Source organism: Macrobrachium rosenbergii, chromosome 56 (genome assembly GCF_040412425.1).
Source record: "Macrobrachium rosenbergii isolate ZJJX-2024 chromosome 56, ASM4041242v1, whole genome shotgun sequence".
Classification (NCBI taxonomy): Eukaryota; Metazoa; Arthropoda; class Malacostraca; order Decapoda; family Palaemonidae; genus Macrobrachium; species Macrobrachium rosenbergii.
Window position 1 is genome coordinate 49,733,225 of NC_089796.1, and position 18,119 is coordinate 49,751,343.

The window sequence follows — 18,119 nt, forward strand, 5'->3', positions numbered from 1 at the left end:
GTAGCATCTGGACTGTTCTTATCCACACACCTCACCATGACCATACTAGCTGCAGTGTCATTGAACCTAACTATCTTTGTGAGCATGGTTGGCATCTTCTTCATCTTGGACAACTTGTCACATCACCTGAAGGAGTAAGTGGTCGAGTTGCTCTCCTTTAAAGCCTCATGGTAACATCTGCTTCCAATCACAAGCTACCTTTAGGGCATCACCATGGTCTCAGACAAAAGGTCACAATCATGCTCTCCTGAGGACAATCACCCTATCGAGTCATTGCAAGTGTCCAAGTGGTCACAGTTGTTGCTTTCCTTAGTTGGGACCCTGCATCCGGCATCATTACTAGAATTGTCATTCAGCCAGTACTGAATCATGCTGAGGCTGCAGCTGTAGTCTTAGCACTACTACTGCTTGTTGGTTAAGCAGTTCTGTGATCATTATCCTTGGTTAACACTATAGGAAGGGCAGAACTGATGCTACTGTCTTCTGTTTCATAGTTGAGTGATCAACATATAAAAATTATACATATAATTGCAAAGCAAAAAACTCTTAACTTACACTAACATAGCATAATACACTGTATCGAAACTATTGACAGGCCTGTGAAGGATTAGTATGAGATACTGTATTATCATAATACAGTACTACAAACATAGGTGGAACATAGCAAACCATGCAACAACTTAAGGCAAGCATAACTCATGACTGACGCAAACAAATCAAAGCACAGAATACAGCAGTGAAAACTAACACTAGAAAGGTGAAACCTTGAAAAATAATGTAAATTATAAAATTATGAATTATACAAAAAACACGGAAAATATAAAAAATACAATATATACAAACTAAAGTTAACTAATATGAACACAACCCAACTTAAAAGTGCTAACTAGTTAACCACTAATAGCTCCTTAACAGTAGAATGAATAACTGCTATTTGCAAGGCCCATGATCCAGTATACAGAGCTAGCAAGGATAACTAACGGCTATGGTTTAAGAATCACACTTTTATCATTTATGAAAGATGAAAAAGGAAGGAAAAGATTACAAACAACAATATTAGAATAAAAAATTGTTACAAACGTCCTTCTGATTGTTTGTTTTATGCTTTTTCTGTATTAATATTGAGATACGAATCATATTTAGATGTTAAAGAACTACAAAATGTTTGTGTGAAGTTAACTGACATTTTCCCTTGGCCCTCCATTATCCCTTATGGCTGCCCAGGTGTCAAATGGGCAGACATTCCCCAAGTAATTAAAACAGCATCTTGCCAAATCTGATTATCACCACCCGAGGGGGAGTTAGTAACCTTTTTCACACATTAAGGAAAATCCCTTCACATACTGTTAACCAGTTCCCAGTCAATTTATCTGAGATCTATTTTAAGGAAAATTCTCCCTGCCTTGCTACCTGCAACCACTACCTGTGGGTCACTTTCTTGACATGTCCTGTACCTGCATCTCTACCCTCATAACCTCACCTCTGACATCTAATCATCTCACTATTGTATCTCTATCCCTCGAAACTTTTACTGGCCGGCTCTTAACGATCTTTTCGGGTACCTGCCAGGATTATCAGTGTGATCAGAGAAGAGGACAACAGATGACCTCATTAAGAAGGAACTGTCAAAACACGACCACTGTCAATGCCGATGTGGTATAAATACTGGCTGCAACAGGACAACCTTTGCTAGTGTACTCTATGTCTCCCTGTTGTGTATCCTGTAGGACAGGGACTTTGATCGAGTCCCCACTTTACGTCTCTTGTGATGCTGTCACTCTGAAGGTGGTCCTTACCAAACCGCCTTGGACCTTGAGCGCTGATGACTCTGTGATCCTGAAGCACCCTTCTACTTCTCATCTGATTTCCTCTATGGTGGGGAACTGTACGTGATGCTGCTTCCATGGTTATTCCTGCTATGAGAACTGGCTCTAGTCTACCCAAGTCTTGTCCACGGACCAAGGTAAAGTGATTGGAAGTTGTTTGTCCAGCCTCACCATTTTTGCCTTTTACTTGAATTTTCCACCTGTTCTCCTGTGCTCACATCCATTCCCTTTTGAATTCTCCCTCAGAGATTTCTAGTGATTCTGACTGTGGTGTATTTGGTTTATAAGTACAGTACTGGAATACCTGTGTTAGCTTTATTTTGCTTCGATGGCAGTGATAAAAGTTCAGTGTTTTGTTGCCTGCTACTCAATTTTGTTTAAGTATGCCTATTCAATTTTCAATCGCAATTCCCTCATTAATTTTCATTCGTAATTCCCTCGTATGTTACAACATCCCCTGCACTGCAGATCGGTGTTGTGAGTAATCTGTTGGATGAAATCACCTGTAGATCAACGATGCCAACTCTTTGCAAACTGCCTGTGCCATATCCAGTCAAGATTTTCTGGGTTTTCCAGTGCAAATAATTGCTTCGCCTGCAGTCCCACATTTTGTACTACCTAAGGATCCTATCCCCCTGCCACAAAGTGTGTGAGCCTAATCAGGCATAGATGCATCACTTGCAGTAGTGTGGCACTCTTGTTTGTTGATTGTCATTTAGTACAGTAACTTTGATAAGTGCCACAGAGCTCCATTGATAGCTCATCTTCTGATACCTTTAGAGAATTATATGTTTTAAGTGGACACCCTAAGTTTACCTTGCATCCTTCTTTTGATACTGAGATGAGTTAATTTCACTAGAGCAATCTTCATTTGTGATCACTGGAGCGTGGCCCCTAGTCGGTTGACATTTCCAAAAGGCATAACTAGGAGCCATCCCTCAACCTCCAAGGCTGCAGCCGTGACAAAATTAATTAATGAATTATGAATAACAATTGAGAAAATGGTCTGGCAAAATCTGTTCAGTTGTTAACAGCTCTGCAAACAACCAAGGTGGTACCTATGCCAAGCAAATACTGATATTCCTTAGTCTGTTCAACAAAAGATTGCAGTGACTGCAGACATTCAAAGACCACATCTGTGGGCATATATAAGTAATGGGGTTATTGGGAAATGAAAGAATAAGGACCTTAATAAGTGTTATGTATGGAAGTTAGAGTAGAAAACCATTCTGTATACAGTACATGGTATAATTCATATTAAAAAGGAAAGAAATAATGCTCTCTGACAAGTTTTAAGTCATCATAAACTCATTGAAATATTTTCTGAAATATACTATCAAAATAATTAAAGACACCTGCTCATTTAATATAAATCACATTTTTAAATAACAGCATTTATGAAGTGCTCACCTCCCAGTATAAAGATTTACTAAAAACCACCAAAGATAACTTACTGTTGTATTGATGATACCAGCTCCGTGTGTCCGAATAGAGTTGGCTATGTGCTTTATAGTGACTGTATTAACATGCTTGTTATTACTTGTGGCTTCAACAAAGAACTGTTGATTGAGATTGTAAAGATAGTGCTGAACAAAGATGTGAATATTGCGCATTATTTCCAGTACATCAACACCCTGCAGAAAAAGATTTCAACAAAATGCATAAAATTAACTACAGTATTAATAACTATGAAAATCTATTATCATATTTTCCCTATAAGTTAACATATCATTAAAGGCCTAATTTTAACCCACTGGAATTAGTAGGGGTAACACATACTGTACATAGTTGGTTCTGGCTTACCACTTATGAGCTTCAAAATTATCTTTTTTATTGCTTGCTCTAAATTTATTTTTCAGGATAAGCTGGTTTTGGTTTTAACCAATAGCTTGAATGACTAAAATTTACTGTAATATCATTACAAATGAAGAACAAAAAAAAATTACATTTAGGAGGATACACTACAGTTAGTCAAGAACTGAGATTTATTTTTCTTATTTTTTTTTTAGAGCCTTATAAATAACCCAACTGCTCAGAGTGTATCTGGCTGACAAATTAACAGCTTGAAAAGCTGCTCTATTGTGAATCTGCAAATAATAATAATAATAATAATAATAATAATAATAATAATTTCTGAGTCCAGTCCCGTGTCAGCCGGTGAAATTCCATTACAGCACGAATTTCTAGGTATAACCTTGCTAGATATACCAGAGAAAAAAGAGCTTTCAGGAAAGCTGGGGTTACTACCCCCAGTCGAGCGTCTTCTAGGAAGGCGTCGGTATAAGGAGGGTGAGTGAATACCACTACCACGGAAACCTACTCGAAAGATCTCTCCCCTATCAAAACCCCGGAACAGAGCGGTGAGCCGTTACAGCCCCCACACCAAACACCCGCCAGGACGGCGACACCAGCGCCACCTACCTCATTCCATTTTCTAGCACGTGAAATCGCTGTTTCTTTTGTGTGCTCGTCTCCATTATTTTGGATTTTTTCTGCTTTCTGCGATGGCGTCGAGCAGCTTTACCATTTCCAAGTTAAGTACCATCTTCTTGTGGGGTTTTGTTCTATTTTTTGGCTGTTATGGTCTCGTATTTTCATAAATATTGAGATCTTATTATGTCGCCACGGCGTCCCCAGCCAGCCATGTCGACCGCGAGGCGTCTCCTTCTGTTCTTTTCAGTTGGAGTTGTCTCCTCGTCGTTATAGATAGTTTTTGCCCCCTTGGTTCCCTTCCTGGTGGTTCCTTGCGGTGGCTCCCCCCCCTTATGAATTACGTTCATTGGCCTACGGGCCTTTGTGGGAGTGATGCCCCGTCTAGGTTCCCCCCCTCCAGGTTGGGTTCCTGTTATTTTTGGTCTTACTAGGCTAATTAATTTTTGCTTGAAGATGGTGCTCTCTTTTAGTTTTATTTTTATTTTTATTATTTTATTGGGTGGTTTACCTCGGGTGCTGGCGGCAGCCTCAGATCTAACCGCTTCCCCGTGGTAGGCTACGCTCTCTGTTGAGCACATTTTAGTTTTTATGAGTGATGGTTATTTTGTGGAGTAGGCTTGTTTGCTTCCATCCCCTTGCCCTGGGTGGGGAGTTCAGGTTGAGGGAGTTTTGTTGCGGTTTCCTCCGGGATCGTTTTTCGGTGGGCAGAGTGAGCCCCTTAGTTCTCTTCCTCCATTTGGGGGGAATCGAGTTCTTGGGATGTGTTTCCTCTAGGCTAGTCGCCCCCTTGCCCGCCATTCTCGATCCTGGTTGGTTCTCAGCACAAAATTTCTCTCCCTGTTGCTTCCTCCTCCCTTCTGCCCTCCTTTTCCTAGCCTATACTTAGGTTAGGTTCATATTAGGCTTCGCCTAGGTAGAAGTCGGGCTTCGGGTTGCGTTGCTTCCAGTCATACTACCCTTCCAAGATTCATTGTCTGGGAGGTATGGTGCAGTTGAGCGGTGAGCTTCTCCCGTCTCCTGTTCCTTCCTGGTAGCCTACTCCTCCTCCTTCCCCTCCCCCCTCCTCCTCTCCAGCCTTGCTCTACTCGTGCGGGTGACGCTAGATGGCGTTTTCTCCGAGTTCAGGGATTTCTCCTGTTGGTTGAGGGATTCGCTCCCTCCCATATCGTCCCTAGCATCGCTGTATTGGGGTTGGTGGTTTGTTTACTCGAACGTGTTCGAGTCACTATCCATTTCTTTCGTCTCCCCGTCGGGTTACGTTGATACGGTAACAATATTGCTTCAACCTATGTTATGAACATACGAGCATTTTACCCGTCTTGTTTCTCCGGCGGGGAAGTAAGGGCGGAAGGTTGTTCATTTTATAGAGGAGCGGATCCTTCCGTCCTCTTGAGTTCTTACCATCACTTATTACTGTTATTATTTTTGTTTTTGTTTTTAGATAAGTCTGTTTATCTACAGGAGTACTCTCCTTAATTCATTATATATATTATATAAGTGAGTCCGGTCCTATACCCGGGGGCTCCGCCGTTATTTTACTGGCAGCCCTTATGGTTAGTTCCTGGTCTCTCTTTCCTTCATTCCCCGGAGTACTCCGGGGTCTGAAATCCTTTACCTTCCACTCTGGTAATTTAGAGCTTATTGGCCCAGTTTATGATTAGGGAGTTCTTCTCCGCCGGAGTATTCCAGGTTGCAGTTGAGTTTCCCGGCCTCGCCAGCTTTAGTTTGCTTAGGTGGGAGGTTCATGTACTTTTCTACTTACAGACTGTTCGCTGTGAGGAGCCGGGTGCACCGCCTCCTCCAACAACCTTACGGTCACGTAGTTTGTCGGACCCACGCTGGTTGTGCGGTCCGACTGGATGACCTGGTTGTCTGGCACCCTGATGGTTGTGAGGTTTGCTTCGCTCTCTGCACAACTGTCCAGGATGAGTCGGTAAGTAACAGTCTTTACATTACTCCTGCTTTATGCTCCTCATATTATATATGGTATATTGTTTATGAGGTTCCCGGAATGGTTTTCGTCCTTAGCTAATTGTTGGCTTTCTTACAGGCGGACGAAGCTTCCAAGAAGTCTGCCTTGAATCCCTCCGGGCCTGGGTGGCTGGGTTTGGCAGGAACGTTCCGTCGGGGAAGCCCTACGTCCTCGACGCCAGGTTGAGGGACTTGCTCTACCCCGGCGCACGGGTGGCGGCCGCAGTGCCTGAAGACCTTGCCACCCCTATCATCCAGCAAATCCGGGATGAGACCCAGCCACCCCAAGTGGATATCCTCTACGCTGAGGTCTCGGAGGACGTAGCCGCCATGGATCTCAACCTGGAACCAATGAACATAGAGCAGGACCAGGTGGTAAGTGGTGAGGTAAGTGAGGTTGTTGGGGCGGGCCCCTTTATTTGACTCCCTGCTTCATCCATATCTTCTTTTTGCAGGTTTTGTGAAGTCTTCCTCCTTGGGTGATAGAGCTCCATCTGCTATCCCCAAGTTGAAGTTGAAGACTTCATGGAAGGCGAAGGGCTACAAGTCCTCGACTTCCAAGAAGGCATTGCCCTTCCCCGTCGAAGGCTAAGGTTTCAGGACCTGTAGCCTCCGGGAGCAAGTCTGGTTCCTCCAGCAAAGGCGCGAGTAAGAGGGCTGCAAAACCAAGCCCTCCTCGCCAACCTGCTTTTGACGCAGAGGCCTTTGCCAATCAGCTCTATAAGCGTTTTACGGAGGACCTGGATTCGAGATTTAACAAAATCTCCGAGAAGTTGGCCAGTCATGATAACATACTGGCGGGAATGGCTCACCCACCCCAGCCGAACCACAGTATGTTATCCCCGACACTGCGGACCTCCCGCCGTTCTCGATGTCGGTAACCCTTGGCGATTTGCACTCCGGGCCATCCAACATGATGGCAAACTGACACTTGATGGTCTTGGCACGAGACGGTTGGAGGAATTGGAGTTCTTCCCCCGATCTCCTGCCCCCTTACCCAGGCTTCGTGAGGCTTACGGAGGAAGCTTGGATTCGGTCAGACAAGGTTCCTAGGAGACTGTCATCGCCCCTAGGGACCAAGCTCAGTCGGCTCTTCTGCGCACTCTGACGGAGTGGCAGGCAGACAAACACGGTTGACTCCTTTCAAGGGCAACTTTACCATGTTTGCCCTGGGAGACAACCTACCCACCCCTTTGCTTGGACAAAGTCGCTCTGGCTACGGCCCGAGCGTGCTTTGATGGTAATCCATTACCACAGCTAAGGAGACAGACCCTACTTCCCTGGTATTCCCAGGAAGTAATGAGTTCTGGTTAGACGCCCGTCCCACTTTCACGGTCGGGAAGCTGGACCCCTTCTGCGCTTCCACGCAATTCAGTGAGCAGCTCCCCAAGCTGCCGGAAGCTCTTTTGAAAGCGGAGTTTGATGCTCGGGTTAAGTTAGCCCGGTCCTTGAACTCCGTATGCCTTACTGAAGCTACTGCCGTCTCCTGCTCGGATGAGCCTTTCTTCCAAGTTTTGGCTAAATCCTTGCTGGCAGGCTTCCAGTCTGACTTATTTGAATTTATCATGGCCAGACTGGAATGTAGGAAGTTCATCTTTGCCGATGCGACTATCCGCCACGAGCCTAACAAGCTCGTGAAAAGCTCGATCTGGGGACCTAACCTCTTCCCTGAAGAGGAGGTCACGAATGTTATGGCCGAGGCTACACGGGCCAACCAGAGTCTTCGTTCTCGCTGGGGCATTTCGGCCTATAAACGTAAGACCCCAGAATCGGCCGGCCCCAATCGAGAGGAGGTAAACGCTCAGGAGGCATAAGAGGCCCCACCATCAGGCGGTAGTCCAAGCCGTCCCGGTCTCGGCAGTGGCGCAGCCTTCTCCACTTCTAAGGCTCACCCCCAACAGTATGTGCTGGTCCAACCAGCTGCACCCTCCTATGTGGCTCACCGGCATACAACCCCATATGAGGGCCGTGGTTACTTTCACGGCCTTAATAGGGTTGCAAGGGGAGGAAGAGGCAAAGCCCTCATAGAGGAAGCCCAACACCACCCCAAGGGGAAGACCTGGACGTGGTAGGGGAATAAACCCGCTCCTCCCACTGAGAGAACACAGGTTGGCGGTCGCCTGTTTTGGTTCAGGGACCAATGGACCTTCAGCCCTTGGGCACACAGCATTGTGTCCAAAGGACTAGGATGGAGCTGGATCAAAAACCCTCCTCCTCTAACCAGGTTTTACCAGCCACCCACATCAATCCTAAAGGATTACGTGACAGAATTGCTCAACAAACGAGCAATAAAGAAAGTAAGGCACCTAAAGTTTCAAGGCAGGTTATTCACTGTTCCCAAAAAGACTCCGATCAGCAAAGAGTGATCCTGGATCTGTCGCGTCTAAATCTCTACATAAATGCGACAAATTTCGCATGCTTACGGTAGCTCAAAACGGACTCTACTTCCGCGTGGAGCCGCCACCACCTCTATCGATCTTTCAGACGCTTATTATCACGTCCCGGTTGCGCGGAACTTCTCTCAGTTCCTCGGTTTCAGACTCGAATCAGGCCTACTCCTTCAGGGTCATGCCCTTCGGTCTGAACATTGCGCCCAGGATATTCACAAAGCTGGCGGACACGGTAGTACAACAACTCCGGTCTCAAGGGATATCCCTAGCAGCATATTTGGACGATTGGATAATTTGGGCACCAACAGTTCCGGAGTGTCAGAAAGCCACGTCCATAGTCATCAATTTCCTGGAGTCGCTAGGTTTTCAACTGAACAGAGAGAAGTCCCGCCTGACTCGAGTCCCGGCTCAATGGTTGGGTCTCCAGTGGGATCTGTCATCTCACACGCTGTCCCTTCCGCCTCCCAAGAGGAAAGAGATAGCATCTCTCACCAGGAGATTCTCAAAAATCCATCAGCATCCCGCCGGTCCCAAGAAAGGGTCCTTGGATCTCTTCAGTTTGCCTCAGTGACAGACCTGCTATTAAAAGCGAAATTAAAAGACATAAACAGAGTGTGGCGGAGTCGAGCCAATGTCAAGCTCAGAGACAAGGTCTCCTCCATTCCTCAAATCTTAAAGACAAGGTTGCGACCTTGGACCTCGGTCAGAGGCCTGTCCAATACAGTTCCGCTTCAATTTCCCCTCCGGCACTAGTAGTTCACACAGACGCTTCCCTAAGCGGCTGGGGGGGATATTCACCAAAACAAAAAGTACAAGGAACGTGGTCCACAATGTTTCAGCAGTTCCATATAAACACCCTGGAAGCTATGGCGGTCTTTCTAACTCTGAAGAAAATCCGCCCCAACCGGATTCATATCAGGTTGGTATTGGACAGCGCAGTGGTAGTTCATTGCATCAACAGGGGCGGCTCCAAATCAGGCCGAGTAAACCAAGTAATGGTTGCTATCTTCTCCCTGGCGAACAAGCACGGCTGGCACCTGTCAGCCACCCACCTAGCGGGGTGCGGAACGTGGTGGCGGATTCCCTGTCCAGGACTACTCCGTTGGAGACGGAGTGGTCCCTGGACGGGAATCTTTCAAATGGATTTGCCGCTGGGTTCCGGGCCTCCAAGTGGATCTGTTCGCAACGGAGAGCAACTTCAAGCTCCCTGTTATGTGGCCCCAACCTGGACCCTCAGGCGCGCCATAGACGCAATGACAGTAGATTGGAACAATTGGGAGAAGATTTATCTTTTCCCCAATAAATTTACTGCTGAAAGTTTTACACAAACTCAGGACATTCAAAGGTCAATTAGCCCTAGTAGCCCCCTATTGGCCGAAGAGCAATTGGTTCCCTCTTCTTCAGGAACTGGGATTACGGAGTCTTCGGATTCCCAAGCCCATTCTGACTCAGACAGTACAAACCAAGACTGTGTCAGCATCCTCAAGAATTCAGAATGCCCTAGTTTTATGGACTTTATAAAATTCAGCCCAAAAAGGAGCGAACATTGACCCTGTCAACACTCTGTTTTTAGAATCAGATAAAAGAGATTCTACTATTAGACAGTATGACTCAGCAGTCAAAAAATTAGCCTCCTTCCTAAAAGCATCTGAAGCCAAAATCATGACAGCTAATTTAGGAGTTTCCTTCTTTAGATCATTGTTTGAGAAAGGCCTTGCTCCGCCACTATTACCACAATCAAATCAGCATTAAAGAAAGTATTTCTTTACGGCTTTAAAATCGACCTTACAGATTCCTACTTTTCATCTATCCCCAGAGCATGCGCTCGTCTGAGACCAGTATCACGCCCACAGTCTGTTACGTGGTTTCTCAATGACGTCCTCAAGTTAGCATCAGAGATGGATAACTTTCATTGCTCTTATCAGGATCTGTTAAGGAAGACTTTATTTTTGATTAGCTTGGCTTCAGGTGCTAGAATCTCAGAGCTGTCGGCTCTCACTAGAGGTGATAATTATGTGAACTTCCTCCCCGTCTGGAGAGGTCCTCCTTTCCCTGACCCTAGATTTTTAGCTAAGAACGAAGACCCACAGGACAGGTGGTCTCCTTGGAAGGTGGTGCCCCTTCCTCAAGACCAGTCTTTATGTCCAGTTTATACACTTAAATCTTACCTTTTAAGAACTCCACAGAGTAAGTCGGGTCCTCTTTTTATCAGGGAGAAAGGTGGTACTCTTTCACTAAATGCTATAAGACAACAAATTTTATATTTCATTAAACAGGCCAACCCAGATTCAGTTCCCAAGGTTCATGATATTCGAGCAGTTGCTACTTCCATTAATTACTTTCATAATATGGACTTTTCAGAGTTATCTAAATTTACGGGTTGGAAATCACCTCTAGTGTTTAAACGCCACTATTTAAAAACGCTCAAGCCCTGAAATTTTCTACCATAGCTGTGGGAAGTGTCATCTCCCCACCTTAATTAATCATATCCTTGTCCTTTCCTTTCCCCCGCCCGCCTGCCTCATTTACTTTTCTGCTTATTCTCCTGGTTGATTATACCTCACTGCCTGGCTCCTCATATTGATGTTTCTTGTACCTGTTGATGGAAAAAGTGTAATCTGACATGCCATGATTGTTTTTCTTTATGGGGTACTGGACAGTTTTTATTTGGCTCCACGTACCCCAGATGAATGTATATATTAATGCTCATTGATTTTGTCTCTTACGTGTTTAGACTAAGTTTACGTGTATAGTATTAAGGTTATATTTGCAGTTATTTTGTGCGCTTTTCATGTTTCACCTTGCTTTAAGTAATTTTAAGGTTTTGGGGTTTTTCTCCGTCGTGCCGGGGACCTCCCCACGTTTCATAGTATTAAGTTTTTTGATGTGCCTTAGATTTAGTATGCCTTAGTCTTAATACTCTTGCTACACGGAAGAGACTGCTTAATTAAAATTATTTTGGTAAAACTTTTGCCTTTTCTTCAGATTACCCCCCATTTCTTTTTCCTGGTAGTTGCAGCCTTGGCATGATTCTCTATCACGATTTCACCGGCTGACACGGGACTGGACTCAGAAAAGGGATTTGACAAAGGAAAATCTATTTCTGAGGAAGGTCCCGTGTCACCCGTGACCCTCCCTGAATCACCTAGTACTCTCCCCCTCTTGCACATGCCAAGTCTGGGGTTAGTGCTAGCATGGAATGAGGTAGGTGGCGCTGGTGTCGCCGTCCTGGCGGGTGTTTGGTGGGGGCTGTAACGCTCACCGCTCTGTTCCGGGGTTTTGATAGGGAGATCTTTCGAGTAGGTTTCCGTGGTAGTGGTAATTCACTCACCCTCCTTATACCGACGCCTTCCTAGAAGACGCTCGACTGGGGTAGTAACCCCAGCTTTCCTGAAAGCTCTTTTTCTCTGGTATATCTAGCAAGGTTATACCTAGAAATTCGTGCTGTAATGGAATTTCACCGGTGACACGGACCTTCCTCAGAAATAGATTTTCCTTTGTCAAAATCCCTTTCTAATAATAATAATAATAATAACAATAATAATTATTATTATTGTTATTATTAAAAAGTTTAACCAGACTACTAAGCTGACCATCAGCTCTCATAGGACTGGCCCGAAGGATTAAGATGAAATGACAAGTCTAGGCTAGAAGCCTAGTACTGGGACCAAATAGGTCACTTGCTAATGATGAATGAACGAAAATGAAAATGAAATTAATAGCTGTAAAAAGGCATACGCTTTCATACTGGAACACACTCACACAATAAATACATTTATACTCATGTTTCCATATATACTCACTAACAAGGTATATTACAATTTAAAATAAATCAAGTAAAATCATAAAATTTACTTGTTTTAAAATTCATTATACTGACTGACTGATATTTTATATTTTATCAATTAACTCACAGCTTCTCATGAACATTAAAATGGGTACTACTGGAAATGTTGAAGATTCCAACAAAATTTCTTTTACAGTATTGGTCTATTTCCAAAATTTGATAACCGCTGCAGGTTATATTTTGGACATTCACACAGTACATGCTTAACTGTTATCAACACATTGCAATCTGGGCATTTGGGAGGAGGGCCACATGGACTGTTCATCAAGTGTCCATGTGTCAAACAAGTATGGCCTATTCGAAGACGTGTCAGAATTACTTGTCTGTGTCTCTCTCTCTGATATGACAAACTCCATTTTCCAACACTGGATTTTATCTGTTTTAATTTATTATTTTCAGATTCTTCATTCCATATATTTTGCCACCTACTTACAATGACTGTTTTTATATATCTTGTATAGTTACTAATAGGGATGTCTACACTTGCTCTTGTCATGTGGACCGCTTCTTTAGCTGCTTTATCAGCCTCTTCATTTCCCTTAATCCCTACATGGGCAGCGATCCAACATATTTCAATATTTTTTCCCTAATTATACAATTTATGGAGTAAAAACTTTATATGTTGTACAATATTATTATTTTTATTATAGCTTTGAATGCCCTCTATAGAGTTTCTGGAGTCGCTACAAATCAAAAAATTATTACATGAGGCTTCTCTAATTATTTTTATGGCTGATACTATTGCACATAACTCAGCTGTAAATACCGAGGTGTTATCTGGTAGAGAGAACTGATGCGTTTTGTCTGGGGATACTGCAGCATATCCCACTCCATACTGTAACTTAGATCCGTCGGTGTATATTGCGTAGAGTGGACCTTTTTGGACTATATGTTCTACTGTGTGTTGTCTATGGTATTCTGGAGTATTTGAATGACTTTTTGATAAATATTTCAAGTATGTACAAATTTTCATTTTATTCACTGTCCAAGGAGGAGGTAATTTTAATATTAAAGTAATTGTATATTTATATTTAGCGATGCAAACAATCTTCTAGCTATAATTGGGAAAGGAGGTGAATGCTTGTTTATAAACACATCTCTTAGTCCAAATAATTTTTTGGTTGGAGAATCATTTGTCTGAATTCTCAGAGCACTCTTCATTGTTACTAGCTCTCTATGGAGAGAGAGAGGTAGTTCACCACATTCAACTTGTAAAGAAGACGTTGGTGATGATCGAAAAGCTCCTGAACATATTCTAAGACCTTCATTATGATCTGGGTCTACCATTTTCAGTGTTGCGTCTGATGCCGAGCCATATATTTTGCTTCCATAATCAATGATAGACAGCACTGTTGCTTTATACAGTAAAGTAAAGGTATGTCTATCGGCTCCCCAAGTAGTGTTCAATAGTTTTTTTTAATTAGGTTTAATGCTCTTTTACATTTTGATTTCATGTATGTTATGTGGGCTTTCCAGTTCAAGTGAGTATCAAATACTAAACCCAAAAATTTTGCTGTTTGGCCAATTGGTATGAAATGATTTCTGATTTTTAAATCTATTTCTTCACCTTTTTTCCACTTTTTATTTTTATAAAACATTACTGCTTGAGTCTTTTTTATACAAAATTTGAAGCCTACAGATGAGGCACATTCATCTATTTTTACTATAGTTTTATTAATGATTCGCTCAGCATGTTTTATGCGAGATGCTGAATAATATATGGCAAAATCATCCATGTACAAGTTACTTTTAATTCCAATAGGTAGATTATTACTGATATCATTTACTGCTAAAGTAAACAGTGTGCCACTAAGGATGCTTCCTTGTGGAACACCATTTTCAAGTGGAAATGTACTTGACAATACTGTACATCATCAATTCTCACTTGAAAAGTGCGATTTGTCAGAAAGTTTTTGATAAACCTAGGTAAATGTCCACAGATGTTATTTTTATGTAATGTTTTTAATATTGCATACCTCCATGTAGTATCATATGCCTTTTCAATGTCAAAAAAGACGGCTATAGTAATTTGTTTTTGTTCAAATCCTCTTCGTATGTGGTCTTCCAAGTTAGACAGTGAATCCAGTGTCGATCTGTTACATTGTGACCAAAATTGAGTGGGAGTCAAAATTTTGTTTTCTCGTATGTGCCATGTTAGGCGAGCATTTACCATTTTTTCTAGTAATTTGCACAGACAACTAGTTAAAGAGATTGGTCTGTAATTGTTTACATTACTGGGATCTTTTCTAGGTTTGGGGATAAGAATAATTATAGCTTTACGCCATTCATCTGGAAATAAATTTCGAAGCCATAAGTGGTTGTAAAACTCTAATATGTCTTTGCCAAAGGTGCTAAATGGCAGATCATTTCAAAACAATACTGTCACCTCCAGGGGCAGATTTATTGCTGTTCAACAGAGAAAATTCTAACTTTTCCATATTAAATTTTCTATTATAATAAATATCTTCTATGGTTTCAAAATTTATTGTCATTAACTCTATATTATTTTTCCTTGTTCGGCAATGCTCATCTAAATTTTTGTTGCTACTTACTTTTGCTAAATTTCCACCTACTACATTACTTATTTCTTTAGGAACAAGTATTCTTTTCCCACCTTTTATTATGGCATGTCTAGGTGGTTTAACATGGGTACCATTTCTTTTCCTGAATTTTTCCCATATTTTTTTGTATGGGAGTATTATTAGAGAGATCTGATACATATTTTCTCCATGAAATGATTCTTACCTGAATTACTTCTCTTTTAAATTTTGAAGATATTTTGTTATATAGAGGTTTTAATGTAATAATTTCTAAAAATAATATAATCAGCTTTTGTAAGGTTCCTTCTAATATTGGTAATGTTTTGTTTATTTTACTGAATTTTCTATTCATATTATCTAATCGTCTTCCAATTTGGTATTTTATTTTTATCAATTCTGTTAGTTTTTCAGACCACCATGGGACTTTGTGTTTTGTTGGATGAGATTTGGATTTTGGTATTGCTTTATCAGCTGCATTTGTAATGAAATCAACAAGAAATTTGTTGGTTTTATTATGGTCTTTTAAATATTCAAATAGTGGGATATTCCAAGTGAGGAATTCATATTGCTCCCAATCTGCTTTATAAATGTTATATTGAGGGACATGCTTGGTGGGATTATTTTGTAATAATGAAATTAATATTGGGAAATGATCACCTGTATGCAAGTCACCAACTGTATTCCAATCCAATCTGTCAACTGTTTGTTGTACACAGAGTTAAGTCGATTGAGGAAAATGTTCCATGTGTTTTAAAAAATATGTGTTTACGACGGTTCCGGCTTACGACGTTCCGAGGTTACGACGCTTTTCAAATATATTCATCAGAAATTATTTCCTGGCTTACGACGCATGTTCCGGGGTTATGACGCATTGTACGCCGATCCGACGGAAGAAATATGGCCCCAAAACGGCAGAATAAACATAATTTGAAGGTTTTTTTGATGTAAAACTCAATAATAATGCAGTTTACGTCGTTTTCAATGCACCCAGAGCATTAAAAGTAAGGTTTTTTATGATTTTTGACGATTTTCGACGATTTTCCGGCTTACGACGATTTTCGGGTTCTGACGTATGTTTTAACCCCAGTCAGTAAACCGGGGACCGCCTGTATGTGTTGATTTTGTTGTCATTTATCCAGCACACATCATATGAATCTATGAATTCTTCTATTTTACTTCCTCTCTATTTGAGTCTGTACAATTACAGTCCCACATTGGGTTGTGGGCATTAAAATCACATACAATTAATGTAGGTTCCTTGGCATTATTAAGTAATTCTTTAGTTTGTCAAAGTCATAATTTTTATTGGGTTGGTTGTATAAATTATAAATTACATAATTAGGAAAAAGACCTTCTTTAATACAGGTTTTGTTAAACAAAATGGCAGTTTCAACAGCATTTATTTTATATAGTAAATGCTCAATTCTTCTTATCAATTGTTTTTCTTGCACTAGAATGGTTGCAAGCAATTGACCGATATTCATATCCGGTGGTTTAGCGATGTGTAGGAGGTAGTTCTCATGGAATGTCGACTAGTTTCGCCCTCCTCATTAGGGCATCATTCAGGACAGGATCGCAGGATGCAATGGCTGTAATGCGTGGATTTTTCATCTTTTATCCTTGTCTGTTGGTTTGTGGACTTAGTCGCTTCATTTTCATTGGCCATCCAGCCGTGACGTCATTGGAAGGGCGGCTCCTGATTGGCTGTCTTCTCCTCAATCTAAGCCTACTGCTGATAGGCGATGGTGTGATTTCTCAAGGAAGGTGAAGGTGAAGGGTGGTGCCTCTGCCTCCCTCAGGAGTTGGAAGGGCGTCCTCGGGGCAAGGGTTAAAGTCGTCCTCGACGTCGGGGCGTCTTTGGGTCGTAGGTGGGTGCAAGGGGCGATCTTCCAGGTCGTCCTCGGGGTGAGATCTCACTAGGCGATCAGCTTCGGTGCTCTGGAGGTCATCCTCGAGGGGTGTAGGTTGGGATGCGGGTCTTGCCTGGGTGTCCTCGGCTTTCCTGACGGCTGTAGGGAGAAGGAAGGTCTCCTGAGTTACATTAATGCTCGGTTTTTCCTTCCCTATGTGGAGCGCCTCTAGGATGCGAAGACGACGAAGGTCGGGGGCATTGTCAATAATTTCGAAATGTCCAACAATGTTGCTGCAGAAGATCCTCTGGTTGTGGGCAGTCTTCCAGTGATTGAAGATGGTTCCCTCCTGGGCATGGCAGGAGATCCGTTTGGAGAGGTGCATGGATGTCATGCCGATGTAAGTTCCAGGGCATCTTCAGAAAGGACACGTGTATCAGTATATGATATTCCTCTCTTCATGGGATCTTGGGGAGGGGCAGGGTTGTTCTTCATTTCTAGACTGCACGTCTTCTTGCTCCTGTAGAAGATAACCAGTTGGATCTTCTTGCTGCTGTCGGTGGGAGCGACGTTGTCCCTAATGATATTTTTCGGGGCCCGTTTGTCCTCCTTATATCGTGAGTGGTAATTCCCTTTGTAGAAGAGGGTGATCATCTCTGGTGTATCTTGTCTCTCCTCTTGGTTATACCACTTCTCCATCGTCCTTCTGTAGGCAGCCTGGATGCTCCTGTTGTGATGACCATTATTAACACTTTCCTGTCCAATTGACATAATATTACGGATAATCACCCTAACCCCCCCCTTGTCTGACTGACGTAATTTTACGTAAAATTTACCGAAATTTTTCGTACGTGTGGTAGGGGTAATTTTTTTTTATTTTCGGACAAGTAGCGATTTCCATAGGGTAGATCATACCTTGGACCGTGTAACTTGGGTATCAATACGCCAGCTAAGTAGTTCATATAATGCGCATGCTCAAATCCCACAGCGTTTTAAAATTCTCACAATGAAATCAGCTGATCCACCCATCTCTCTCTCAGTGACCACACGTGCGAGCTGCTGTCAACACGGCTTTTGTTTACATCGTGCCGTGGCGAGAACACTTTTCCGAGATGCATTCGCGAAGTTTTTCCGGAAAAAGTGGCGCAAAACGTGTTAGTGCATCTCATAAAAGAAGATTAGATTTTAGTAGGCAGGGCTCTGAATCTCCAGAAGATGCCAAGATAAGGAGGGTGCTAATGGATTATGACTTTTCTTGGAGG

General features: G+C 42.6%; 1 protein-coding gene across 2 annotated transcripts in view; it reads right to left on the bottom strand.

Annotated features, from left to right (window-relative positions):
* The window catches only part of SWIP (strumpellin and WASH-interacting protein), a 944,327-nt gene that overhangs the window by 320,692 nt on the left and 605,516 nt on the right, over positions 1–18,119 (bottom strand). For both annotated transcript variants that reach the window (XM_067099922.1, XM_067099923.1), the window contains one exon: positions 3,281–3,460. In XM_067099922.1, coding sequence (XP_066956023.1) covers positions 3,281–3,460 — 180 coding nt within the window. The remainder of the gene's footprint in view (positions 1–3,280; positions 3,461–18,119) is intronic.